Here is a 26,853-nt window from a genome sequence, read left to right on the forward strand (position 1 = left end):
ACCTGTACTTCTCAGAGTGTAAGGAAGAAGAGGTGTGTCCTAAGGAGAAGATCACGAGGCAAAGCTACTGGGGATGGCGATGGTGGTATCCCTGGGCTGACCCCTGCTTCTCTCTGTTTGGTTACAGCTGCCCTATGAGAAGGCCTGCAAGAATAAGTTTTTTTGTGTTGCTGAGTTTCAGATGGCCATCACTATCTCTCAGTGAGTTGGATCTAGTCATCAGAGTTTCTGCAATTAACTTCTTCCTGGAGGCTTACCTGGGCAAACCCCTCATCACAATTGACTTTTCCTTGTGGCCCACAAAGGGCTTTGCATTTATTTTCTCATTGGGTCCTCAGCCACACCATGAGGGAGGCAAGAGATTTGTATTCCTGTTCTATAGATTAGGGAACAGACCCAATAGTTGAGGGACTGTGGGGTCACAGTGGTCATTTGGTGGACTTAAACCCAGGTCTCTTGACACTCTGGATAATTCTGTTTTCATAATGCAGTGTTTCTTGCTCCTAGGACTACCTCAGTTAGAGTAGCCTCTTCCTTGGCTCACCTCTTAACCAAATTACCTAAGTAATTCATTAAATATTTATGGAGCATCTCCTCTGTGCCAAGCACTCTATACTGGATGCTGGAGATACATCAGCAAACAATACAGACTAAAATTCTTGCCATTTGGTATTTTAGGAGGAGAAGATAATAGGTAAATTTTATGTTGATGAGATGTATTATGAAGAAAAGGCAGGGAAGGTGGGAGAAAGTGCTGGGTAGGGGTGGGTTGCAGTTTTCGAATGGTCAATAAAGGGCTCACTGAGGTGGTGTTTTGGTGCACAAAGGAAGAGGTTGAGGAATGAACTATATGAGTGTCTGCAGGAAGAGCAACTGCAAATGCCCTGATCTGGGAGCATAGTTGGAGGTGGAGGGACGGCCAGGATACCAGTGTGGTTGCAATAGAATAAGGAAGGGGGAGAGGTAATGTCAGGGCAGGAAGAACAGTTATTCGGGGCTTCTGAGGCCCTGCTTCAGGGCTTTTACTGTGAACTAGGAAGCTAGAGGAATGACAGGATCTTGCATTTTAACAGGCTTGTTCTTGCTGCTGTGTTGTAGACTGCAAGAGCAAAGATGTAAGCAGGGAGATAGTAAGGACCTATTATAATAACTCAGGTGAGAAGTGATGATGACTTGGGCCACAGTGGTAGCAGTTGAAGGTAGTTCTATTTTGAAATTAGAGCCCACAGGATTTGATGACTGATTAGATGTGGGGAGTGAAAGAGAAGGGTCTAAGGTGGCTTCCATCATTTCATCCTGAGCATCTAGAATTTTGCTGCCCAGTACAGTAGCTACTAGTCACATTTGGCTATTTAATTAAAATTAAGTAAATTAAAAATTTAGTTCCTCAGTTGATCTAAGCACATTCAAGTACTCAACACTCACATATAGCACAGATATAGACTATTTCCATTACTGTAAAAGTTCTGTTGGATCACATTGAACTCCAGAACAATGGCACTGCCAAGAACTGAATTGAGGATGCCTTTAGAAGGATGATTTTGGAAGGCAGGGTAGAGAGGAAGAGATAAGGAGTTTGGCTTGGACATGAGATGGTCTTAAAATGCCCTCCCCAGCTACTAGTGTTATATACGTAACATGGTGGCCAGAGTTGGCCTCTGTGGGCAAGAACACTGTTGCCTGAGTCCTGATAAGCCTTTTCATAGACATTTGTAGGACTTTGGATGGCCTAGCTCATCTCAATTACTAAGAATCCAATTGAAGATTTTTGAGTGCTTTGGAATCCAGCCTAATAAACAGATGCAGCTGTTTCCAACAGGAATTAATTACAGCCAAGAACTTCCTTCCCAGCCAACTCCTTGTGATATATAGAACACACACAACTGGCCCTCCATTGCCCCCTAGTGTAAATAGAAAGCAGTCTTTTCTTTTTCCAAAGTATTGAGTCTAGTCTTTAGCATCTAAATATTTCAGTGTTTTCCACCTTTTTTGTGGATATAGACTCCTAAAGAATCTAAGGAAAACTACAGACCCTTCTCCCTAGAAGATCACATGTGAATATGTGTTTGTATTTGGGGCCCTCTGAAACTGTCCATGGCCCTCAGGTTAAGAATCCCTGTGAAATATTCCAGTGGCTCTCAGATCTCTCTCCTGGGCTCTAGAACAGTATATCCAATTGATGTTTCAACATCTCTACCTTGTTATGCCATAGGTACTTCTCATTATATCCTTGACTGAACTTGTCTGGTCGACTGCCACCCTCTGGTCTTCTTCCAGTGTTCTCTCTCATGAATAGCACCACTTGGTCATCTGAGATGAAAATTCAGCCTTCATCCTTGACCCCTCTCTCTGTTGCTCTTGTTACCATATTTGGCTTCAGTCCCTTATCTGTATCCCCACCACTACTGTCTTACCCAGGATTTCCACTGCAGGCTCCAGCTGTCTCTGTCCCCGACCCCCTCCTCCTCTATCTTTTTCTCAGCTGTGATAAAACAAAAACAATATAACAACAAAACACATGTCACATTGCTTCCCAGAGCTTCATATTCTGTTTTTGAACAGTTCAGATGGCTAGGAGATTTTCTTTTCTTTCTTTTTTTTTTTAATATTTTATTTATTTATTCACTAGAACACACAGAGGGGAGAAAGAGAGAGAGGCAGAGACACAGGCAGAGGGAGAAGCAAGCTCCACGCAGGGAGCCTGACGCGGGACTCGATCCCGTGTCTCCAGGATCCTGCCCTGGGCTGAAAGCGGCACTAAACCGCTCAGCCACCGGGGCTGCCCACTAGGAGATTTTCTTTGTATTGTTAATGTTTTTCTGTAAAGCTCAATTGTGGACAGTAGTATTATCCTCTGGGGCCCCACAGCACCTCTGTGGACTGAAGGAAGCTCTCACAAACCCTCCAAGTCTTCTCTTCTCCAGTCTGAATAGATTGTTTTAAACTAATCTTTAAATTGGAAGGGCCTGAATGATTTTGTGGATGGGAGAGCTGAGGCCAAGAAAGGGGTAGGGGCCGTACCTGTCTCATGCACCACTAATCTTCAGTATTGAGCAGAAGTATCTGGCACAGAGAAAGTACTCCATAAGTATATGCAAAATGTATGAATTTGTGTTTCATGAAGTGTCTTGCCTAGGGTTGCACTGAATTGGAAGTAGAAAGAGGATTTAAATATAATTTCCCAACCCTCTTTTGGGATTGCTAGACCTTAGGCAAATGAGTTAGATTCTCTTGGCTTCTGTTTGCTTTTCTATGAAATGGAGAGTAACCATACTATTTTATAGGATTATTATGAGGATTAATTGAGGATGTGAAGGATTTCATTTAGCACAGTCCCTACCATATAGTAAGCACCAAATAAATGGTAGCCATTATCATCTCATACAGCAACTGAGGTGGGTGTGGCAGTCCAGGCATTTGCTTATGTTGAGGGGAAGAAAATCTAGGCTAAATGTATCCTTTAGGCAATTTAAGGAGTTAGTTAAGAATGTGCTATTGTACTGTATTGAAGTTTTTACAGATTAAATAAACTGGTAACATGTATCTATTTGCCTACACTGTGCAGGCAGGAATTGGTGGTGGGTCTCACAAAGGAGCTGACTATGAACATTAACCTAACTAACTCTGGGGAAGATTCCTACATGACGAGCATGGATTTGAGTTACCCCAGAAACCTACAGTTTAAGAGGATACACAAGGTAACTATGATGGCAGTTTTGGAAACATGCCACTCATGGCTTTCCCCCCTGTATACCTTCTTTTTTTTTTTTTAAGATTTTATTTATTTATTCATAAGAGACACACACACACACACACAGAGGCAGAGGCAGAGGAGAAGTAGGCTCCATGCAGGGAGCCCGATGTGGGTCTCAATCCCGAGACTCCAGGATCACACCCTGGGCTGAAGGCAGCACCAAACCACTGAGCCACCCGGGCTTCCCACCTGCTTTTTTTTTTTTTTTTTTTTTTTATGGCAACCTCCTAACTGGTCTCTCTGCCTCCAGTCTCATCCTGGTCCATCCAATAAATGATTATTGATGAGATGAATCCCCTCCAATCCAACTGCATGCTGTGCTGTGAGCCCAGTCACACTATTCTCTGCCTACAGAATCTTCAGTGCTGCTGTTCTGCCGTCACTGCTTCTTGCCTGCACCCTTTCTTAACCAGGGTTCTGAGATGGAAAGAATTTCTAAAACAAGAGCCTGCACTGGGAAAGTAGTCTGCCCTGCTACTCATTAGCCTGGGGTCACAGACCCAAAGCCAGCTGCAAGATAACAGGAAACAGTGTTTCTCCCAAGGGCATCCTACAGCTGTGAAGTATTGTAACACTGAGAAATATTCTCTAAAATCATAGGCAATCAGAAAACTCTGCTGCTTGAAGTTCTGTCTGTAATTATGAAACTATCTCACTTGACTGGAGAATATTAAGTCACTTGGAAGAGAAGTAGTCTCGTTTTCCATCTGAGATGCAGATCTTCAGATAACACACTTCTGGACACAACTTTACAAATCCACCCTAAGAGTTTCCCAGTGAAATGAATCCCTGGGTCCAGACCTGATGCTGATTGACCCTTTTACACACAAAACCTTGCTTTACTTTGAGCCCATCAAAACTCTGCTTTACTTTTCTTTTTTTAAAGATCTTATTCAGGGGAATCCCTGGGTGGCTCAGCGGTTTAATGCCTGCCTTTGCCCCAGGGCGTGATCCTGGAGTCCCAGGATTGAGTCCTGTGTTGGGCTCCTGGCATGGAACCTGCTTCTCCCTCTGCCTGTGTCTCTGCCTCTCTTCTCTCTCTCTATGTCTATCATAAATAAATAAATAAATAAATAAATAAATAAATCTTTAAAAAAATAAAGATTCTATTTATTTATTCATGAGACACACACACACACACAGAGATGCAGAGACACAGGCAGAGGGAGAAGCAGGCTCCAAGCAGGGAACCCGACATGGGACTTGATCCCGGGACTCCAGGATCACGCCCTGGGCCAAAGGCAGGCGCTAAATCCCACTGAGCCACCCAGGGATCCCTCTGCTTTACTTCTCTATCGCCTGAACTCCACCTTCCCCAGAATCCTTTAATAATTGTCTTTGCTTTTGTCTGGTGATACATACCACAGTGCAGTTTTCCTCATTGTAAGGAGTCAGTAAATCTGGCCTTTTCTTTCTTTCTTTCTTTCTTTCTTTCTTTCTTTCTTTCTTTCTTTCTCTTTCTTTCTTTCTTTCTTTTTTTAAAGATTTTATTTTTATTTATTCAGGAGAGGCACACACAGAGAGAGAGGCAGGGACATAGGCAGAGGGAAAAGCAGGCTCCTCGCGGGAGCCTGATGCGGGACTCAAACCCCAGACCGGGAACACTCCCTGAATTGAAGGCTGACACCTAACCGCTGAGCCACTCAGGCATCCCAGCCTGGCTTTTTCAAGCTAGGTTTGTCCCTAGGGTCTTAGGCTAGGGACAGAACAAGAATTCATTATATGAAAATAATGAAATTATAGGCTTCTATAGTGGAACTAGTGCTGTGCTACCCTTGGGAGAATTAAAAAAATTGTCACTGAATTCACCTTTCCATAGTCAGTGGACCAGGAGAGGAGCCCTGGTTGAGAAAGGCTATGTGGCAGTGTTGGGCTCATGCTTACCTTCCAGCCCATCTCAGTATGTTAAGTTTGCATTGGTACAGTCAAATGTCTCCTTCCCCATGAAGACTTTACAGATGCCTCCTTGTTGGATTTCACCTCTTTCAATATTGTTTTTCCTTGTACCTTTCACAGAACCACTCCTTAGGCCTTGTATTTAAAAGTTCCTCAACCATCTACTACTGATTCTTCCTGCCCAGCTTGGGAGGAAGACAGAGACCAAGTCTGATTTGCATCCCAAAGCTCCTGGCAGATGTCTGGCATGTAGAAAATCAGTCAATGTTTGTTGAATTGGTGTGAGGAAACTGCTCCCTTTCTTGCTCTTTAAGAATAGTGTCTTCTTTGTGTTAACAGCCTCCTTCTCCAGACATTCAGTGTGATGATCCTAAGCCCAATGCTTCTGTGCTGGTCATGAACTGCAAGATTGGTCACCCTATTCTCAGGAGGTCATCTGTGAGTGTTTTGGTTAGCTGACTCTTGCTAACTTGGAGGTGGTGTCTCCTACATCTCAACTGAATCTTAGTTGTGGTCTCCACATTTCTCTTTACCATAATAAATCCATAGCAGAGCTTAGAGCTGCCAAATTTGCTCTCAAAGTAGGGAGTGGTGGGGTCGGGGATATAGCCATAAACTGTTGGCTCACCCCCATATAGCAGTGTGAAGCTGGGAGTAGTATAGGAGGAGCAGCAGGCCCAAAGTTACTAGTTGAGGTGAGTCCCCCATCTGCCATTGATGACCTCTGTGCTGTGGTAAAGCTCTGAAGTGGTTTCCTCAACTGTAATAGGGGAATAATGCTGTCTGCCCTCCTTACTCTGTAATGACATTGTGAGGCTCATGTGGAATAATAGTGAGGCTCATGCTGTGCTACAAAAATGTGAGGCCTATGAATTGTTTCCCAGGTCTGTTTAGTTAGTAGGAAGCACTTTAAATTGTGAGTGGCATAGAGAAGAATCAAATGACCTTTTCTTTCTCTTTTTTTTTTTTCATAGGGAAACTTTTCAGTAGTTTGGCAGCTAGAGGAGAATGGTTTTCCAGAGAGGACAGCTAACATCACTGTGGCTGTCTCCAAGTAAGTAGTGCCTGTGTCACAGCAGGCCCAGGCTGTGGCTCTGGAAGAAGTCTCCCTTCCACATGCATGTGTAAGAACTCCATAGCTCCAAGAGCTCCATCGCTGCCCAGGAAGAAGGGCCTTAGTGAACCCACAGAAAGAATCTGCTGCTGCAGTGACTTGGCTTTCCCTTCTTGTTTTCAGAGATATTTAAAATGTTCTTTTATTGACACACAGAACAAAACTACAGTATGATCTGGTAAATGAGAATTGAACATAAGTTCTAAATCTGGTTCATTTAACTCTGGAGAAGCTCTTTCATCTGCAAAGCTTCTGTGTATTGGGGGGAAGGGTATAATGGTGAAGGATTCTCAAATGGGGATGACTCTGCCCCTTGGAGGGCAATGCCTGAAAACACTTTTGGTTGCAACTTGTGGGATGAGGGCTTCTGGTATCTAGTGGCTAGAGGCCAGCAATGCTCCTAAACATCGTACAGTATAAGGCCGCCTCTCACAAAATATTATCTGGTCCAAAATGTCATTCTTGTTCAAGATTGAGAAACCCTTTTAAAATCAGTGTTTCTCCAAGTATGGTCTTCTAGCAAATCTTCTGCACTCTAATTACTTATCTTCAAGCATCTTATCTGACCCTCATTGACCCTGAGAAGCCAAGGTATATAAACAGCTATATACAAAGTGGGTATGCTGTCAACTGACACTCTTATTTCCTAGTTTCAATGAAAGAAGGTCTTTGGTCAGAGAGATCAGCCTTCAATTCAAGCATGCCTTCATTGCAGTTCTGCCCAAGTAAGTACTTCCAAGGGGCTGACATCTGTAGCTTCAGGTGGTCAGGGTGGATGTGGACATTCCTAGCGCTGATGGGAGCCTGTTTAAAACCTGGGCTGCTCCTGATTGCTGGGGCACTAACAGTTGGGTCCTTAGAAATCCTCTGGGTAGTGATCAAAGGAGGAGCAGGGCTAACTGGTCTCAATACTAAAGATCACTGACATAATGCTAACAAGCGGACAAGAGGAGCTGTGGGATTGAGTAGGGAGGAGAAAAGGCCGCCGAAGACTACTAACCAGACACAGAACCAGTCCAAAGGCACAGAATCCAAGTATTCCACCTGACCCACACTGCCCTATCACCACTTTACATTTTGATACTCAGCCTTGACTCTTCTTAAGGACCTAGAGCCCTCTGTCCTAGTGTACCCAGGTGGTAGCATTCAGGCTCACTTGAAAGAAGGGGGCCCTTGAGGCCTAACAAATACCCTCTCATTTGCAGACCTTCAGTGATGTACATCAACACAAGCCAGGGGCTTTCTGTCTATAAAGAATTCCTCTTCAGCGTAAGTATTTAATGCTTATTATTGCAAAGTTACAGTTGGCAAAACAACACCTGAATTCCCACTCTCTGATTTTATTTTGTAGATACATGGGGAAAATCTCTTTGGAGCTGAATTCAAGCTGCACATTTGCATTCCAATCACATTACAAGGTCACCAGTTCATAAGAGTGAGAAACCTTACAAAAATTCAGGTACTTGGGGATATTTCTTTATCATGATCACATCTTTCCAGAGTGACTGTGGATTCTCAAAGGTATAAAACCAGAGTTCTAGAAAAGGAGTAAAACCAAGTCTAGTTAACCTGGGAACACATTAGGAGTAAATTGCCAAAATCATCTTCACAAGAAATATCAACCATTCAGCTCTTAAAGCAACACTTATTTTCCTTCCCTCGATGAAAAATTAGCAAAAATTCAAACCTTCTTAATACCCATGGAGACATTCATTTGCCCTTTGAAAAACTGATAAATTTTGCTTCTCTTTGTGATTGGCAAATAAGCTTGATAAACAGGAGCTATTTCTTGAACTTCTCCCTATAAATTTACCATCTTCCTTTCCTCCCTCCAGTCTGTCTCTGTCTCTGGTTTGCTATAGCCTCTTCGCCCTCAGCTGACTCTCCATCTGTAGTATGTTTCCCTTATGATACCTACAGCAACAGGTTCTGATCACTATGAAAGTTGAGGCCTTTGGCTTTCCTGAATTTTTTGTTTTTCTTTTTGCTCAGGATACATGAAATGTCAAGGTAAAAAAATGAATATATGGAAAGGCATTTATAGAATGGACTCAGTTGACAAAAAGAAGGCTTATAAATTGTAATTATTTGTTCCCATGCATAGTTTATTTTTAAAGAACATTTGTTAATTCCCAGAAACATTCAGAATGGGAATTCCACTTTGCTCTGGGAATGGAGACTGAAAATAATAGCATCGGAGGTTTTAAAACCGGTACCCTCTGTCTGGGCAGTAGGGCACCTCCAGCTTACTTGAAGAGACTGTGTTGGTAAAGCAAGTCAGTGGCAGAGCTGAAGTTCAGCATTGTCCTATAGAAATGCTGGATCTTTCTCTTCATTTGTTTCATGGCAGGGGTGTTACATTTAATCTTGAAGGTCATCTGTTTCAGAATCTTATCTGTGAGGTAATGGAGCCAGAGCACATTATTATAAGGATGATATTCACCCCAGCAGTTGTTGTTCTCCTTCCTCATTAGCCTGTAGATCTCAAACTGGTAGTCACCTTCACCTGTAAATAGGTCCTCATCCATGGAAATGTCGCAGAACACCACAATTCCATCCCGCTCCAACCGTGACAGGGTGTAGTCAATGATATTGACTTGCAGTCCATGGGTGGGGATGGTGCTTGTCTTCCCATTGAGGGTGTAGCGGAGCTCTTTGACGCTGGTTTTCTTTAAGAGCACGTTCCCCCAATGTAAGTCTCGGTGCTCAAAGTGCAGTGATGCCTCTGCCACTGCGAGGGATGCAGTGATCTGGTGTAGAATGCTCTTTGCGGTAGCCATGGAGGACAACTTTGTTCTCATTTGCTCTAACTCAGTCCCTCCAAACTCAAATTCCAGTACAATGAAGAGTTGGTTCTCCTCAAAAAAGTCAGGCCGGTCATTTGCAGACCCTTTAGTTGAGTTATAATGGTCCCAGGCTCTGAGGAGCAAGGGAGGGTAAGATCCTTGAACACAGTGCACGGAGTTCAAACCAATAAAGCCTTCTGTACGGTTGTATACCTCATCAGACAAGAGGCTCAACTCTTTGGAGATGATGATCTCTGGCAGAATTTCCTCAAAAGTTTTCTGATGGGCTCCATTGACTAGATCTGGTCCTTCAATAGCAATGATTTTTAGGGCAACAGGTGTGTGGTTAACAATTGTTTGAAACACTTCACCAAACACCCCTTCCCCAATCTTCTGACAGCACTCAAGTTTTTCTGTGGAAAGGCAATAGCTAAAGGGGACAGGACCTTCCTGACTGCACTCTCCATAAACCTTTGCAGCGTCAGATGCTTTTTTGTCTGTGACGTGTAGTGTCTTTAAGGGGGTTAGCAAGTACATGGAAGAGCAGTGCCAAGGAGATAGAGCACTATTTGTTCTGATCATAACAGGAGGGCTTAAACATTCAGATATGAGGGACCCAGAGAGAGAACTGGCAATGGTGTGGCTGCTGCATACTTCTGACACAGCAGTCACCATCTTCTTCTTGTGGAGACTGAAGGAAGCCCTGGCTTTGGTCCAAGAGCAGGAGTTTTGTAAGTGAGTCAGGTCCTGTGTGAGGAATGAGTCTTTTTCCATCTTTTGGCTCTTAAACTGGTGGCAATGGATAAGGGAGGTTTCTACTGTTTCCTCAAGTTTCCTTTTTCGCCTAGGCCTGGTTCTCTCAGGCCTGTTGGTTTCTCCAGATACAATACAGCTCCCGAAACCGTCAGCCTCCTCACAGTCCATCTGGGCAGCCCCTGGAGACCTCACCTCCTGACAGGAGTCGTGGCCTGTGGCCCTCTTCATACCCATGCGTGATAAACCTGGCCTCTCCAGACTCCCCCTTGTCTGCTCCTTTTCACAGCAAGACCCCCTCATATTCCTCCCATCTGCTCCAAACTCAGAATCTTCAGAGTTTCCAAAGTCCATAATATTAAAGAGAGCTGACCTGAGGCTCGCACGGGCTTGGTGGGCCAACCTGGTGAACCTGCCTCCTCCTGCTGCCTCCTGGAAGCCGTGGAGGGGTGGTGTGTCCAGGGAAGCTGCTGGGAGGTGCAAGCCGCCCGGGACTTCAGAGGCCACATCCAAGGAGGCGGAGGGTCCGGTGCAGAGGACACTGTCTCCCGGGGCCGGGGGGCCGGGGCCGGGAGAGACCGGACTGCTGAAAAGGGAGGCACTGGTGCCCAGCTCGCCGCCGTCGCCGGGCTGGCCGCACGCACTGAGGTCCGGGCTGGGGCGGCCTGGGTCGTCGCTCGGGAAGGGCGGCGGGCCGAGCGGGCCGCAGGGGGTGCTGCACTTCTGCGGGGGCCGGGCTCGCAGCCTGAGGCGTCGGGGGGTCGCGATCAGACTCGGCCGGTCCCTGGAGGCTCTGCCGCCCGGGCGCCGCCGCCGCCGACCCGCCGGAAGGCCGAGGAAGTCAGGGTCGTCGGGATCGTCGGAAGCTACAGACCCCGAGGGGCCGCCGCTGCTGGCGTCGCTGCTGCTGCTGCTGCTGAAAAAACGCTTCCGGTCCTGCGGCGGGAACCACTGCGCCCCTGCCCGGTCCGGCCCCCGCCGCGGCCTCCCGCCGCCCACGTTCCCGTACGTTCGGAAGAGCCGATTCCCGGGTAGCGGCGCCGAGGCCGCCATGGTCGGTACCCGCCCGAGGTTCAAATGCAAACACCGCGAGACTTCCTTAAGGCCGACGGGCGGGCCGGCGCGGCTGCCGGGTCCTAGCGTCCGGCCTGGCGCCTGCGCGTCACGACGGCTCGCGGCGTTGGGGGAGCGCGGCTGGCGGGCTCGCAGCGTTGCGTCCTCCTCCCGGCTTGGCTTGGCTCTCGTTTCAGGCCCACACTGTGTGCAGGCAGGGGCAGGAGGACGTGTGTGGGAGCGATCGTGCCCAGGTGAGCGCGGCCGTCCTGGGAGGCTGCGGGAGGGAGGAGGTGCAGGCCGGCCTCAGGCGCCCCCAGCCGGCCCTCCGAGTCCGGGAGCTGCGGACCGTCCGGGTTGCTGGAGCCAGGGCGGGCGCTGAGGCGTGCACGCCCTCTCTCCGGGGGGACCTTAACGGGCCCCGGCTGCCAAGTGCTAAGCTTTCAGCTTTTCCACCCAGAAAGGGACTGTGCTCCCTGTAACCAGACTTTCCTTTTCAGCGTGTGGAAAAGTGGCATTCAGTGAACTGTACCATCTCCTCAAACAGAGAAGACATAACGGTGGCTGCAGAGCTGACCTTGAATCCATCTCGGCAGGTATTTTATTTTTTATTTATTTACTTATTCATGACACACAGAGAGAGAGAGAGGCAGAGACACAGGCAGAGGGAGAAGCAGGCTCCATGCAGGGAGCCCGACGTGGGACTCGATCCCGAGCCTCCAGGATCACGTCCTGGGCTGAAGGCGGCGCTAAACCGCGAGCGACCCGGGGCTGCCCTGCCCCAATCTGTTCTTGACTCAAATTACTCGGGGTAATTCGCTAGGGTAACTTACTGTACTTACTTACCTTAGGCAGTATTTGTGACTCCTTCCTTTCCTGCATCCCCATATCTGTTCCAGGAACAAGCGCTGTCATTCCACCTCCAAAATGTGTTCCAAGCCCATTCACTTCTCTCCATCTCCGCTGCTGCTGTTGTAGTTCAGGCCACCACCTTTTCCCCAGGCTGCTGCAGTCTTTTCCTCCTGTCTTTGTTCCTGCCATGCTCTTTGCAAATCTTTTCTTCACATAACAGCTATTTTTAAAGTAAATAGTGTGCCATGCCTCTGAAAAGAAAAGTGATATTTGAATACACCTAGAGTAAAACACATACTTTTTCAATGGCCTGCAAGGCATTGCGTGATCTTGTCTCTGCCGCTTCCGCTTTATCTTCAAGTGCTCTCCTCTTTCCCACTTCTTACACTCTAGCTATTCTGTCCTTTCTGTTATTACTATTATCAGTATTATCCTGGCCACAGGCTCTTTGTACTTGCTGTCCCTTCTGCATGACGCTGTTCTTCCCCTGTATCTTCATGTGTGTGGCTTCTTATATTTAGCTCAGATGTTACCTTCTTAGAGAGGCATTCCCTGATCACTCAGTCTAAAATGGGCACTAGGATCAAGTTTTAGTGACCCACATGAGAATGATGAGATCTGAACTGCAGAAGTAGCAATGAGGGATGAAGAAAAGGGACAGATGCGAGAAAGAAAAAAAAGAATCGTCAAGAATGATTTGGGGCTGGTGAGTGGGGCTGTGATGTGAGAGGTAAAGTGTAAAAGAAAAGAAATTGGGAATGACTGCAGGTTTCTTGCTTTGGTAACTTTGTGGTTGTCAAATGGATACTGGAGAAAGAACATGTTTAAAGAAAATGATGCTGTCCGAAAACAATAAGCCCATGTCTAAAATGTATTTTATCTACCCTCCATTTTCTAGTTACTGAGAGATGTATCTGAACTGCAGATCCTTGGTGAAATATCTTTCAACAAATCTCTATATGAGGGGCTGAATGCAGAGAATCACAGAACTAAGGTAATCCCTGGCTATATTCTGGTTTTCTGGGCAGTGTCCTGGAGAAACTGTGCCTAGCCTTAGAGCCCCTATACAGGCACTCTTCCTCTTTTCAGTCCTATTGCCTCTGATCTTGAGTCTGCCACCAGCTGCCTCGGTGATCTTGAATTAATTAGCTTCTGCCTCAGGTTTTCCATCTTTAGAATGGCAGTTGAATAAGAGGCCTAAGCTGAAATAACTAGGCTGAAATCAACAGGTATGTATACTTTGATTTGAAAATGTATTTTCAGGGTAGCCTGGTGGCGCAGTGGTTTAGCGCCGCCTGCAGCCCAGGGTGTGATCCTGGAACCCCGGGATCGAGTCCCAGGTCGTGCTCCGTGCATGGAGCCTGCTTCTCCCTCTGCTTGTGTCTCTGCCTCTCTCTCTCTCTCTCTCTCTCTCTTTCTGTGTGTGTGTGTGTGTCTCTCTCTCTCATGAATAAATGAAGTCTTTAAAAAAATGTATTTTCAAAATTTGCCAAGTGAGAAATAATTTTTTTTGTATACATTGAATGTCTTCCTAGTGTATAGTATCAGTATTTATAGTATTTTCCAGTTACTCAGTGTATAATTCATTTATAAATTTTAATTAGCAATAATCGTGCCTCGGTTAAACCTCATTGGCCATGATACTGCCACTGTGCAAAGCTTCATTTATAAATTTTAAACTAAATATTAGAACCCTTGGGATTTCTTTTCCAAAAAGCGTGACCACAAGTCAAACTGATGTCTGTGATCTATGGGCTAAATGATCCCATTGACACTTAACCTAGATGTGTTTAAGTTGCAGCTGCCAGCAGCAATGACTTGAGAGAGAATACATCTGTGGGCTCTTTAATCAGGCATGATCATTACTGGAGGGAATGTTGAGAGTGAGACTGGATTGCTAAATATTAGGTGCACTGTTTCCTTTGAGAAGAGAAAGAAATAGTTCTTCAGACATGTCAGATATAATGTTTCCTTTTGTTTTTAAGTATTTCTAATACAGAAAATTATATGGAGGAAAGAGAAGTGCTCCATATCCCACTGCCCAGATTTAAAAAAAAAAAAAAAATAGAAGAGCAAGAAAATCCAAGCCTTACAGAAAAATATTAAATGAAAAGTAAATGGTTCCTCATTACCCCCTTTCCCATGCCTCCAGCTCCCTCTTCTCAAAGAGTATTATAGTTAAGTTTCTTATATATACACATCTGTAAATAATTTATTTCCCCTTGTTATTGATATTTTTATTTCTGTACATAGATTTCCCCATAATGATTTTCCTTTCTTTAATAAATTCAATACCCTATGCAAAGTATTAAGTTGTTCCTGACAATAAACAACTAAGGTAGAGGGGATCCCTGGGTGGCGCAGTGGTTTAGCGCCTGCCTTTGGCCCAGAGCGCGATCCTGGAGACCCGGGATCGAGTCCCACGTCAGGCTCCCGGTGCATGGAGCCTGCTTCTCCCTCTGCCTGTGTCTCTGCCTCTCTCTCTCTCTCTGTGACTATCATAAATAAATAAAAATTAAAAAAAAAAAAAAAACAGAAACAACTAAGGTAGAATGAACCTGAGTATAAATAGCCATGTATCCATTTCATCTGCATGAAGGGAAACTCCCACTAATATACCATAAAGGCATCTATTGTTTGTCTGGTCAACAGCCTGGCTCCTCTGAATGTTGTGCCTTACAATGTGTTGGTGCCACCTTCCCTTGTGGCCAGTACAGAGATGCCATCTCTCCCAGTGCTGTGTTTTCATGTGGCAGGATACAAATAGGGAGCAAGAGATAGGTAGCAAAAGGATTTTTTCTAAGTGTGCCTTCTTTTAGGGAGGGAAATTTTCCTAAAAACTCCCAGCAGCTCTTTACATCTTTCCAGTTAGAACTAGATCTCATGCAAGTCACTGGCAAAGAGGAATAGCTCTGTCATGATTAGCTTAGACCAGTCATGATTTCTGAATGAAAATTACAAGGAGAGGATAATTGCTGGGTAGGCCACCATCAGTATTTGAGTACAAGCAGTAGTATCCTGGTTCCTGCTCTCTTCACCTTACTAGGGTAGCTTGGGGGCAGTTCTGCAGCCTGTGGATTTAGAAGAGGAAAAGGAAGAGGCTTTGAGAAAGAATAGCGTTTCTTCTACTCGAAACTGTCCTATTACACCACTGTGACCTTGAGACTTCCTTACATTATTTTCCTAAACCCAGATTCTCAAGTCCTTCCCCCCTGCAATCCTCTACTTCACTCTTCCATAGAAGAAAAACCTGCTCTCTTCATGTTGTTCCTCCTCCTCTGTTGCTTTGCTCCCTCCTTTCTCAAGGCCCAGAACTTACTTCTATTCAAAATAATTAAATCAAATAGTTGCCTGGAAGGTCAACTATAGGAAGTAACTGACATTTATTACTTAATTGGAAGAGACCTTAAAGGTAAATTTGTTTAGGGGTGCCTGGGTGGCTCAGTTGGTTGAGCGTCCAGCTCTTGGTTTCAGCTTAGGTCATGATCTTGGGGTCAAGGGATCAAGCCTGCAACAGTCTCTGCTTAGCACAGAGTGGAGATTCCCTCTTCCTGGAGATTCCCTCTTCCTCCCCATGTTCGCGTGCTTGCTCACTATCTCTCAAAAACAAACAAACAAACAAAAAAAAAACCCCAAAAAACCCTTAAAGGTAAATTTGTCCAGCTTTCCAATCTATACAGAAATTATCTCCAAAGCCCTCTGACCTTGGTGCTTAAGCACATGTGTGAAAAGACCTCAGTGTTTTGGGCAGAGAAGTCTTGGTGGCCCTCTGGCCCCACCTGACTCTTGAGAAGCTCTGGCCATGGTCTGTATGCAGAACACAACTTGGGAGGGCCATAAGTGGGTCTTACTTGGGAAGCAGTGTCCTCTGAGCTTTCCAGCTGAGTCCTGCTAGTGAGAAGAGAGCTTAGGCTCTTGAAATTGAGACAGCCTTTAGACAACAATGCTGGGATGGCTTCTAATAGAAGAATGCTATAAGTACTGTTGACTCTTGAACATGAGGATTTAGGGGTTCCACCTCCCCACATAGTCAAAAATCCATGTATAACTTTGATTCCCCAAAAACTTTTCTAATAGTGTACTGTGGACCAGAAGTCTTATTATATTCAAGGATTCTTTTGGTATATCTAGCTCAGAGATTCTTTAGCCATGACCAGTCTACTAATGAGCCCATCAAAGGCATTCTTCATTTCTGTTACAGTGCGGTGTTTTTTTTTGTTTTGTTTTGTTTTGTTTTTAATCTCTAGCATTTCTTTTTGGTTCTTTCCTGGGATTTTCATCTTTCTGCTTACGTTACCTATCTATTCTTTGTCTTTGTTCTTGCATGCTGTCTACTTTACCCATTAAAGCCCTTACCATGTTAATCATAGTTGTTTTAAATTCCAGGTATGATAATTCAAACGTCCTTTCCATTTCTGGTTCTGATGCTTGTTTTGTGTCTTCAAATTGTGTTTTTTGTCTTTTGGTATGTTTTATAATTTTTTTTCCTGGTAATTTTTTCCTGATAGCTGGACATGATGTACTAGGTAAAAGGAACTGCTGTAAATAGGTCTTTACTAATGTGGTGAGGTTTGGGGAAGGGAAGTGCTCTACCATCCTATGATAAGGTTTCAGTCTCTTAGTGATCCTATGCCTCTGGGCTGTGAACTTCACAAGTGTTTCTCATTTGTTTTTCAACCCCCTTAGGTGGGACAATATATCTAGAGTGGGCTTGAACTGGGTATTTCTCTTATCCCAGCTCAGTTAGGCTCTGGTAATACCTTACTTAGCAGGTTAGGCTCCATTAACTAGTTTCCCTGGAGGGTAGGCCAAACAGAGTGCTCTGGCTATTTCAGAATGGTTCCTTTTCTTCTCCTCTTCCCAGAAGCACAAAGGGATTTTTTCCAGTATTTACTGTAGGAACCTAGTAAAGCTCCTGGAGGAAAATACTCTAGTGTTGGGGGCTCCTTTATGACTGGGTTCCCTTGGGTTTTTAACTCTTGAAAGTTGTCAGTACTGAGCTGCTTGTAATTCATCAGTTACAGATCAGGTTTTCTTACCCCAGCACTGGGAAGCCTCTACTCCCTGTATTTATCTATCTGTCTCACCAGTCTTGGGGGCAGCAGTTTGCCAAATGTCCTTCCTTCTTAGGAAGTCAAGAAGAGTTGTTGATTTTTCAGTCTGTTTAGCTTTTTACTTGTTAGTACAGGGTGGTGCTTACCATGCACTCTACATGTGGGACCAGAAACTGAAAGTCTCATTAGATAATTTTAGATGCCGCATCAGGAGACATTTAGCTTACCTCTTTATTGTCATCGGCCTTGGTCAATATACAGAATGTTGCCAAGTTTTCATATTTTGCTCCTTACAATAACATGTAGAATTGTTTTTTCATCTGCTTTAGCAGACATATTGGATGATCTCTTTGTCTTGTTCCAGATCACTGTCATCTTCCTGAAAGAGAAGTATTATTTACCTGTCATCATTGGAAGCGTTGTTGGTGGCCTTTTGGCTTTGATTATGATCACAGTCATCCTATTCGAGGTCAGTTCTACACTTGTGAAATAATAGTACAGAAAGATTTTCCTAAAACGGAGGTGATGATCATTCTCCTATTTTTTTTTTCATTCTCCTATTTAAATCCTTTGCTTTCCTTTTCCTTTTTTTTTTTTTTTTTTTTTAATTTTTATTTATTTATGATAGTCACAGAGAGAGAGAGAGAGAGAGAGAGAGAGGCAGAGACACAGGCAGAGAGAGAAGCAGGCTCCATGCACCGGGAGCCCGACGTGGGATTCGATCCTGGGTCTCCAGGATTGCGTCCTGGGCCAAAGGCAGGCGCCAAACCGCTGCGCCACCCAGGGATCCCCCTTTTTTTTTTTTTAAGATTTTATTTATTTATTCATGAGAGACACAGAGAGAGAGAGAGAGAGAGAGTGGGGCAGATACATAGGCAGAGGGAGAAGCAGGCTGTCTGCAGGGAGCCTGAGTTGGGACTCCATCCCAGGACCCCAGGATCATGCCCTGAGCCAAAGGCAGATGCTCAACCACTGAGCTACCCAGGTGTCTCTCTTTGTGAGTTTCTTGATGTATGAGGCCATACTATCCATAATAGTTTGCATACTTTTACATAAATAAGATCCATTACAGCTAAAACTATAATACTTTGCAGAATTTGTTAAGTTAAAAACGTTAAGGAGCTTTGGGGATTCAAAGGAAGGTGATTTTTCGCTTCTGACTGGAGAATGAGCACCAAAAAAGGCTTGTGGAAAGGCAGCATTTAAGACAGATCTTGAAGGATCCAATTATCAGGGAGAGATTCAGAGGAGGCATGAAAAGCAGAGGATTATAGGAGCTATTTTGGCAACAACTATATAATGGTTTTCTAAAATATGTGGGTATCTTAGGGTACTTCCCCTCTTATGTTTTAGTGTGGCTTTTTTAAAAGAAAATACCAGCACCTGAACTTGGACAACACAAGGAATGCCCAGCTGAAATCAGAGAATCTGCTAACAGAAGAAAATTAGGACCAGCTTCCTCATCTCTTGGGAGAGAACGTCAACCAGTCTTCAAACTTCTAGAGACTTTGTGTTGTTCCTTTTTTTTTTTTTTTTTTAAGATGATCTAGAGTAGAATCCAACAAATTGTGGAATATTGTTTTTTAACCATACATTGTCCCAAAAGTGTGTGTTGTACAGAAAGTAAACTTGGGGAACATATAATATTAAATAAAGTTAAACTCTTTTCTTCACTGAAGTGCCTTTAATATGGAAATATAATATACTTTGCGTGTTTTTTCCCCCCAAGAGGAGGTATAGCAATTTCTAACCTTATTTGCCTAAGAATGTTTTTTCTTGTCATTTCTATTAATGTCTCCCAACATAGTGTTCTACAAAGTACATCATGGCAGACAGTGGTCAGAAGCATTTGTAAGATCTTAGATCTAGATTTCTAAGATGTTGCCTAAAATTTCAAGTCAGGCCACAAAAAAGCACCACCTATAACAAATGTAAAACAAAAGTCGCCAAAACAGGAACTAAGGAGGTGAGGAGAAAACCAAGACTTTGTTCTGCAGTTTCATTTCTGTTGTATGTATGAATAACTATTTAATGCACTGTGCTGATTCTTACCCAGCTTCCTGCTAAGTGAATTGCTCGGGGAGACTTTTGCTCCTTGGTAAATAAATACTGTCACTGGGAGAGGGCACTCTTCCACAGGAAGGGATGGAAACTGGCCTGGGTGATTAGCACCTAGTTACAGTCTGGCTTTGTTCTTAGTATCTTATTTTTATGCCCCATGCTATTAAAACTTGACCCCATCTCCCCATTCTTAATCCTGCAATGGAGCAATCTTTGTTTTTTTCATGGATCATAAAAGTTATTGCAAAAATTGGTGTATTGGAATATAATGTAGAAAGTAATCCTTCTTTATCTAATTCAGATGCTTTCATTATTTCTTTTTAACTTTTACTTTTTTCGGAAATTTATATGTGTGAAAGGTATGAATTAGGGACTGAGTTTTGTTTCTTTTTTTCCCCAGAAGCATAACTTTCAGTGCACCACTTACTGAAATAACTACCTCCTTTGCTTATCCACATTCTCCCATATCACAGGGCCTAGAAAGCTTTAAACATTTCCCAGACTCCCTTGCAGTGGTTTTCTAGTTTTACGTTTTGCCAGCATCAGGCACTTGCATGAAACTAAAGGTGGAAAGACAAATGTTTTTCTTTTGGCTGCAGCAACTGTGGTGGCAGCAGATGAGTACAGACCCCTCTGCAGCAGACACTGTAGCCTCTGGTGGTGGTGGCAGCTTCCTGCAACTCCTGACTTCTGGGTGATACCAACACCTCTATTTTTATTTTCAAGCCATCCTGACAAATTTGAAACATAACTCTCTTTATTAAATCCCTTTCTGCTTGAAATATCTAGAGTAGTTTTTGTTTTCTTGTTGACCTTGAGTCTAACAATATTTCCAATGAATAACAGTTGTCTCTATGTCATTTGTTGAAATGCATATTAATAATTTGAAATTATGCTATTTTTTAAAAGATTTTATTTATTTATTCATGAAAGACACACACACACACACACACAGAGAGAGAGAGAGAGAGAGGCAGAGACATAGGCAGAGGGAGAAGCAGGCTCCATGCAGGGAGCCTGACGTGGGACTCTATCCCGGGTCTCCAGGATCACGCCCTGGGCTGAAGGTGGCGCTAAACTGCTGAGCCACCGGGGCTGCCTTGAAATTCTGTTATTCCTTGTGAAATTCATACATACACATACAAATTCTGGAAATTTAATTTTGTTTCGCTGATATTTTTGTTCGTGTACCACAGTACCACAACTGAAGGAACACTTTTTAGCATTATGCAAATGATAAGTTTAAAATAGCACAAAAGATATCTAAAAAATGAAAAGTCTCCCTCTTCTCTCTGCCTCCAGTCTCTTTCCAAAAGCAGCCACTGTTTAATACATTTTTCGATAGTCTTTAAAAATATTCCTATGTGTATATCAACATAAGCTTTCTCTCTATAGATATATTTCTTTCTCTATATATAAACCTATATACAAATGGAATTACATTGTATGTGGTGTCCCACCTCCTGCTTTGTCATCTAATAGATTCTAGGTATCTTTCAGTAGCAACATCTGCAGATCTACCCTATTCTTTTTAGCAGTTCCATAATACACTATGTTGTATTTACTTAACAAAGTAGATATTTAGGTTGTTTCCATTTCATTTATTGATTTATTGATTTATTTGATTTATTCATAAGAGATACACAGAGAGAGAGGCAGGGACACAGGCAGAGGGAGAAGTAGGCTCCCCTCAGGGAGCCTGATGTGGGACTCATCCCTGAACTCCAGGATCATGTCCTGAGCTGAAAGCAGAGCCCAACCACTCAGCCATCCAGGCATTCCTTTTTTTATTACAAAGAAAAGATATGGTGAACATCTCTAAACATGTATCCTGCCTACTATGCTTTTCAAGTATATTGATGGGTAAGTTCCTAGCACAATTATTGGCTCAGGAATTGCATGCATTTAAAATTTGGATAGATGAAATAAGTCACAGAAATGGAAGGCACAGGATGGGGATTAAAGTCCGTGGTATTGTTATAGCATCATGTGGTGACTGATGGTAGCTATGCTTGAGGTAGGCATAGCATAACATGTAGAGTTGTTGAATCGCTATGTTGTATACCTAAAACATTGTCAGCTATACTTCAATTAAATTTTGTTTTGATACATGATGGCAACCTCCAAAAAGTTTTTACCAGTTTATACCACTGTGCACCTTGCCACCACTGGCATCATCAAACTTTAACTATTTTGCTAACCTGATCATTGTGTATCCAGTTTTTGATAACCAGTTTTCATTATTATAATGTTGCAGTAAATTTTGATACCTGATAGGACATTTTCATTCTTAAGAAAATTACTGATTATATTTTTTTCAGGTAATTTTAGTGTCTGTGTTTCAAATATACAGAAGAAGCCCTTTGGAGTTTTAATTTAAATGTACAGATTGGGTTGGGAAGAATTGCTTACTTTACAGTGTTGTTTTTCTACTAAAAAAATATGGCATTTCCTCACTTGCTGAGATTTTTAAAAACACCGTGCAGCCAGGTTTTATAATTTTCTTCAGAGATCTTAATTTATGAAGACTTATTTCCAGCTGTATTTTTTTCCAGCTGTATTATATTTTTAATTACTACTATGAACAATATCTTTTTCCCCTGGCTGATTATAGGGCTTTTATTTAGAATAATTTGTTTTGAATATTTGTCTTATCTGGCCATCTTACTGAACTTTTTTTTTTTTTTTAAGATTTTATTCATTTATTCATGAGAGACAAAGAGAGAGACAGAGACATAGGCAGAGGGAGAAGCAGGCTCCATGCAGGGAGCCCGATGTGGGACTCGATCCAGGGATCCCAGGATCACGCCCTGAACGAAAGACAGACAGATGCTCAACCACTGAGCCACCCAGGCGTCCCTCTTCTTTATATTTCTTATTTCAGAGGATTTGCCTTTGAACAAAGAAAGAGGTAAGTTTGCTTCAATATTTCCCTGTTGTTGGGCTCAGGAGTTATGTCTAAATTTTCAGTGTTACAGGTAACTTGCAACCCATGCGTTTATACTTTTTTTTTTATTATTACAAATAAGACCCTACTGTCATTGTAACAGTCAAGTCTTATATTGACCACCTGTGAGCTATTAACTGATAGCTGTGCTGATCTGACTGGAGTTAAGCCAATGCAATTGTAGTTAAGAGACTAGATAAGGGTCCAGTCTGAAAAGGAAGACACTTAAAAAGAGACATGATTAGATTTTACAAATTTATGTGTTATAGCTTGGGCCAAGGCCTGTCTTTATTCTAAAAGATGCCTTTCAGGGCACCTGGGTGGCACAAGCAGTTAAGCATCTGCCTTTGGCTTAGGTCATGATCCCAGAGTCATGGGATCAAGCTCTGTGTTGGGCTCCCTGCCCAATGGGGAGTCTGCTTCTCCCTCTCCCTCTGCCTCTGCTCCTGTGCTCTCTCTCACTCTGTCTCTAAAGTAAAAAAGTAAAATCTAAAGAAAAAAATATTAAATAAAAGATGACTCTCTAATGCCAGGCACTTTCCATTTCCTGAGTACCTTCCTCTGCCTGGGAATAGGAAGTGCCAAAGCTCATATAGATCTAGGACAGTGGGTCATGGCCACTGTCTTGACCAGATAAGGACCAAGATTAGGTCAGACTGACACCAGCATGGAGAAAATGCCCCTCATGATTTCCCTATTTTCATTTCCCCTGTTACAAGCTAGTGACTATAGATTCAAATAACATTTTTCTCTTGTGATAACATTGGAACTTTGGATTTGATTGTTGGAGAGATGACATCATACAGATGTGAAAACCTAAATCTGTCAAACGTTTTAGGCCTAATTAAATTTTGAGAAAGGGATGCTTTATATAGCCAAGCCCAGAAGCCTCACATTATCCACATATCTATGCACATCTCTACCCCTACTAAGGAGGGATATTTACTTAAGATCAGGCTATAGGTATTTTTGGGTCTTCTAGCTATAATTAGTAATGGTAAACCTTGTAATAGTGCCAGAATTCTACCATTACTTTTTTTTAAGATTTATTTTAATGAGTTTATTTATTTGACAGAGAGAGAGAGCACACACAAACAAGGGGTAGCGGAAGAGGGAGAAGCAGGCTCCCCACTGAGGAGGGAGCACAACATGGGGCTTGATCCTAGGACCCTGGGATCATGATCTGAGCTGAAGGCTTCACTGACTGAGCCACCCAGGTGCCCCTTTTTTTAAAGAATTTCTCTTTAAGTACTCTCTACACCCAATGGGCCCAAGCCTGCACCTATGTAAGATCAGGAGTTGCATGCTCTACTGACTGAGCCAGCCAGCCCTGCTACTGCTTTTAAGAACAGATTTAGTAAGTGGAATCAAGTGAAACTTTTTTTTATCTGAATTTTTAAAATTTAAATTCAATTAATATATAATGTATTATTAGTGTCAGAGATAGAGTTTAGTGATTCATCCGTTGTATATAACACACAGTGCTCATCACATCCCGTGCCCTCCTTAATGCCCGTCACCCAGTTACCTCATCCCCCACCCTTCTCCTCTCCAGCAACCCTCAATTTGTTTCCTGTGATTAAGAGTCTCTTATGGGGATCCCTGGGTGGCGCAGCGGTTTAGCGCCTGCCTTTGGCCCAGGGCGCGATCCTGGAGACCCGGGATCGAATCCCACATCGGGCTTCCGGTGCATGGAGCCTGCTTCTCCCTCTGCCTGTGTCTCTGCCTCTCTCACTGTGTGCCTATCATAAAAAAAAAAAAAAAAAAAAAAAAAAAAAGAGAGTCTCTTATGGTTTGTCTCCATCTCTGATTTTGTCTTATTTTTTCCTCTCTTCCCCTATGCTCCTCTGTTTTGTTTCTTAAATTCTACATATGAGTGAGATCATTTGATAATTGTCTCTCTCTGATTGACTTATTTTGCTTAGCATAATACCTCTAGTTTCATCCATATTGTTGCAAATGGCAAGATTTCTTTTTTTTTTTTTTTTGATGGCTGAGTGGTATTCCATTGCAGATATATACCACATCTTTATTCAACATTTAATCACTTTAGGAAGAGTAGTTCTAATATCAGAGTTCAGGAAGTAGCTGGATGCACCTAAATAGACAATTCCCAACCTCAGTTGACTAAGTTGACTCTGACCAATGGAAATATATTTTGGAAAGTACATAAATAATAACAGTGTCGTAGAACATAGCAAAAAGTGAAAAACTGGGGCGCTTGGGTGGCACAGTCAGTTAAGCATCAGGCTCTTGGTTTCAGCTCAGGCCATGATCTCAGGGTTGTGAGGTAGAGCCCCACCTCAGATTCCACTCTCAGCATGGAGTCTGCTGGAGATTCTTGCTTCCTCTGCCCCTCCCACTTGTGCTCTTTCTTTCTCAAATAAATCTTAAAAAAAAAGTGAGAAATCGCCTTTGTCACACCCTGACTCATCAGAGGCCCTCCTTAGAAGCTGAGGTGAACTGGTTTAGCATATATCCTTCCAGGCTTTATTCTGTACATTTATAAGTATTCACATATATACATAAATAGTATATAGTTTTGGGGTTTGTTTTCTTTAACACAAATAGAATCATATGTTCTGCCATTTGTGGGAATTTGTGACCATTTTCAAGGAACCAGTGTCAGAGAAAAAATGCTGCTGTCCAATGTGGTTAGAGTAGATAGGAAGAGGTGACACCTTGGGTTAATTAGTCTTTGGGGAATTAACAAATTTGCATGGCTCTTTACAGTTTATAAAGAGACCCTTTAAACTTTTTCCAAAAATGCAATTAAAGACATTTTTGTAATTGTACATTGCCAAGAAGCTTTCCAGAAGGACTGAGCCATGTTACATGTTTAGCAGCATGAACATGTTCTGAGATCTCTGTTTTTTTTAACTTTATGCTTAATAGACGTATAATCATTGCTTTAGTTTACTGGCAAGACCATGTATTTTCCCACAAAATAAGATGATTTTTTTTTCCCCTCTGTGCTTTATTTTTTCTTTCTTATCTAGTTTAAATGTGGCTTTGGTGTTTGGTATTTTCTCATTAGCTCTTCTGAACTGCACCATCTTCTAGGATAGAAGTAAGAGGTGTATTTCTCCCTCTGAACTTTGGAGCCTCTGGGCAAGTAAGAGTGATTTGACTCAGATAGAATAGGAGCAATGTGACCTCCAGAATGGAGGAACTGAGTCATACAAATTTTGCTGGTGGGCATTAGGAAGCAGTGGTCCATACTGGTGGTCTAAAAGAGAAACTCAGGACGCCTGGGTGGCTCAGCGGTTGAGTGCCTGCCTTCGGCCCAGGGTGTGATCCTGGAATCCTGGGACCAAGTCCCACATCAGGCTCCCTGCATGGAGCCTGCTTCTCCCTCTACCTGTGTCTCTGCCTCTCTCGCTCTGTGTGTCTCTCATGGATAAATAAATAAAATCTTAAAAAAAAGAAAGAAACTCTTCTAAGTACCACAGAGAAACCAGGAAAATGGTGGCAACCTCCAGGAGAGCCAGCTGGAGGCCCTGCTCCTCGTTCCACTTCTATCCTGAAAAGAGGATTCTGGGACCCTATAGCAAGTTGCAGTTCTCAGGGCAGAGCTGGGAGGGAGGTGATTGAAGATGTGGTCTTTAGGGGATGTCTCCTCTTTCTGTCCAGGGGGCCTGGACTCACCCTGCCTAGAGTGCTGGCAGATGTTCTCAGGCTCTTGGTCTTGGTTTCTGGAGTTTGACTAGTATCCTGCTCTGGTGTAATCTTTTTTCTCTTTAGAGCTGTGAGGTCAGAGATTAAGGTTGGAGTGCTAGGGTGGGAGAACCACTTTGATTCTGCAAACCTTTTAGATTTCCTAGTCTAGGAAAAGGCTACCAGCCTAATTCCTGGATTTCTACATGGAGGCTTAGGGTACTTTGCCCAATGATGAACTCACCCTGCAGATTAGCTAGCTAGTGAAGAACACTAGTACCTCTAAGTCAGGGATTTCTAACTTTTTTTCTGTGCCATATACCCCTTTGGTGGTCTGGTGAAACCTAGGGACCTGTTTTTAGATTTTTTTCCTAACATTATATTATGAAAAGCTGAATTTTGCAGTTGTGAACACCTATCTACCCACCATCTAGTTTCTTACATTAACATTTTACACTATGCTTGCCTTATCACATATTTTCCCATCTATCCATTCATCAGCTTGTTTTCAAATACATAAAAGTTTACAATGAACCAATTATATAGAAATACAGTAATCAGAGTATTAGAGATATGTGTGCTTCTTTATTAAAGTGTTAAAGCAGCAGGTCTAATAACTACTCTTCTTTCAAAGTAGTCATGGGCTTAAAATGTATTTTGAGATTGTTAGGTTTTTTTAGAAACTAAATGGAAATGAGACCGCTAAGGCAAGCGAGGGTCCAAGAACAGATTTTATTGCAGGCACCCTCGGGCGAGGTTCCACGACTCACGGGGGAAAGAGTGAGTCTAGGAAGTCGCGCCAAGACAAGGTGGTAGGGGGTTTACATAACGTTGTAAGGCAGAACGGTTTCCTATTGGTTGGCTCATATGCAAAGGAAGGATTGCAATCCAACCAGAGTGACCCTCACTATGCAAAGGAAGGATTG

At 43.2% G+C, this 26,853-nt stretch overlaps 3 protein-coding genes and 1 non-coding gene across 6 annotated transcripts in view; 2 read left to right on the forward strand and 2 right to left on the reverse strand.

Moving 5' to 3' along the window:
• The window catches only part of ITGAE (integrin subunit alpha E), a 66,761-nt gene extending 44,611 nt beyond the window's left edge, over nt 1–22,150 (forward strand). Inside the window, exons 20-31 of one of the 3 annotated variants that reach the window (XM_077851643.1) lie at nt 128–201; nt 3,566–3,698; nt 5,990–6,088; nt 6,625–6,704; nt 7,415–7,489; nt 7,970–8,033; nt 8,116–8,223; nt 11,554–11,610; nt 11,857–11,952; nt 13,107–13,202; nt 17,627–17,731; nt 22,015–22,150. In XM_077851643.1, the coding sequence (XP_077707769.1) occupies nt 128–201; nt 3,566–3,698; nt 5,990–6,088; nt 6,625–6,704; nt 7,415–7,489; nt 7,970–8,033; nt 8,116–8,223; nt 11,554–11,610; nt 11,857–11,952; nt 13,107–13,202; nt 17,627–17,731; nt 22,015–22,035 (1,008 nt within the window). In that variant the 3' untranslated portion in view covers nt 22,036–22,150. Of the gene's footprint in view, nt 1–127; nt 202–3,565; nt 3,699–5,989; nt 6,089–6,624; nt 6,705–7,414; nt 7,490–7,969; nt 8,034–8,115; nt 8,224–11,553; nt 11,611–11,856; nt 11,953–13,106; nt 13,203–17,626; nt 17,732–18,615; nt 18,936–22,014 lie in introns of those variants that run through there. The other 2 variants (XM_077851642.1, XM_077851644.1) reach the window with 2 other exon arrangements.
• Nucleotides 8,849–11,391, reverse strand: HASPIN (histone H3 associated protein kinase). Its single transcript, XM_077851645.1, has one exon. It carries the CDS (start codon nt 11,354–11,356, stop codon nt 9,011–9,013), a length of 2,346 nt encoding a protein of 781 aa, XP_077707771.1. The 5' UTR covers nt 11,357–11,391; the 3' UTR covers nt 8,849–9,010.
• LOC144287253 (U4 spliceosomal RNA) lies at nt 13,722–13,869 on the reverse strand. The gene has a single exon (XR_013355103.1). It is a non-coding gene; the product is annotated as a U4 spliceosomal RNA (small nuclear RNA).
• P2RX5 (purinergic receptor P2X 5) overlaps nt 22,098–26,853 on the forward strand; it is a 28,822-nt gene continuing 24,066 nt past the window's right edge. The window contains exon 1 of the mRNA XM_077851653.1: nt 22,098–22,234. Within this exon, the coding sequence (XP_077707779.1) occupies nt 22,098–22,234 (137 nt within the window). The remainder of the gene's footprint in view (nt 22,235–26,853) is intronic.

The sequence above is a fragment of the Canis aureus genome, chromosome 16, assembly GCF_053574225.1.
Source record: "Canis aureus isolate CA01 chromosome 16, VMU_Caureus_v.1.0, whole genome shotgun sequence".
NCBI lineage: Eukaryota > Metazoa > Chordata > Mammalia > Carnivora > Canidae > Canis > Canis aureus.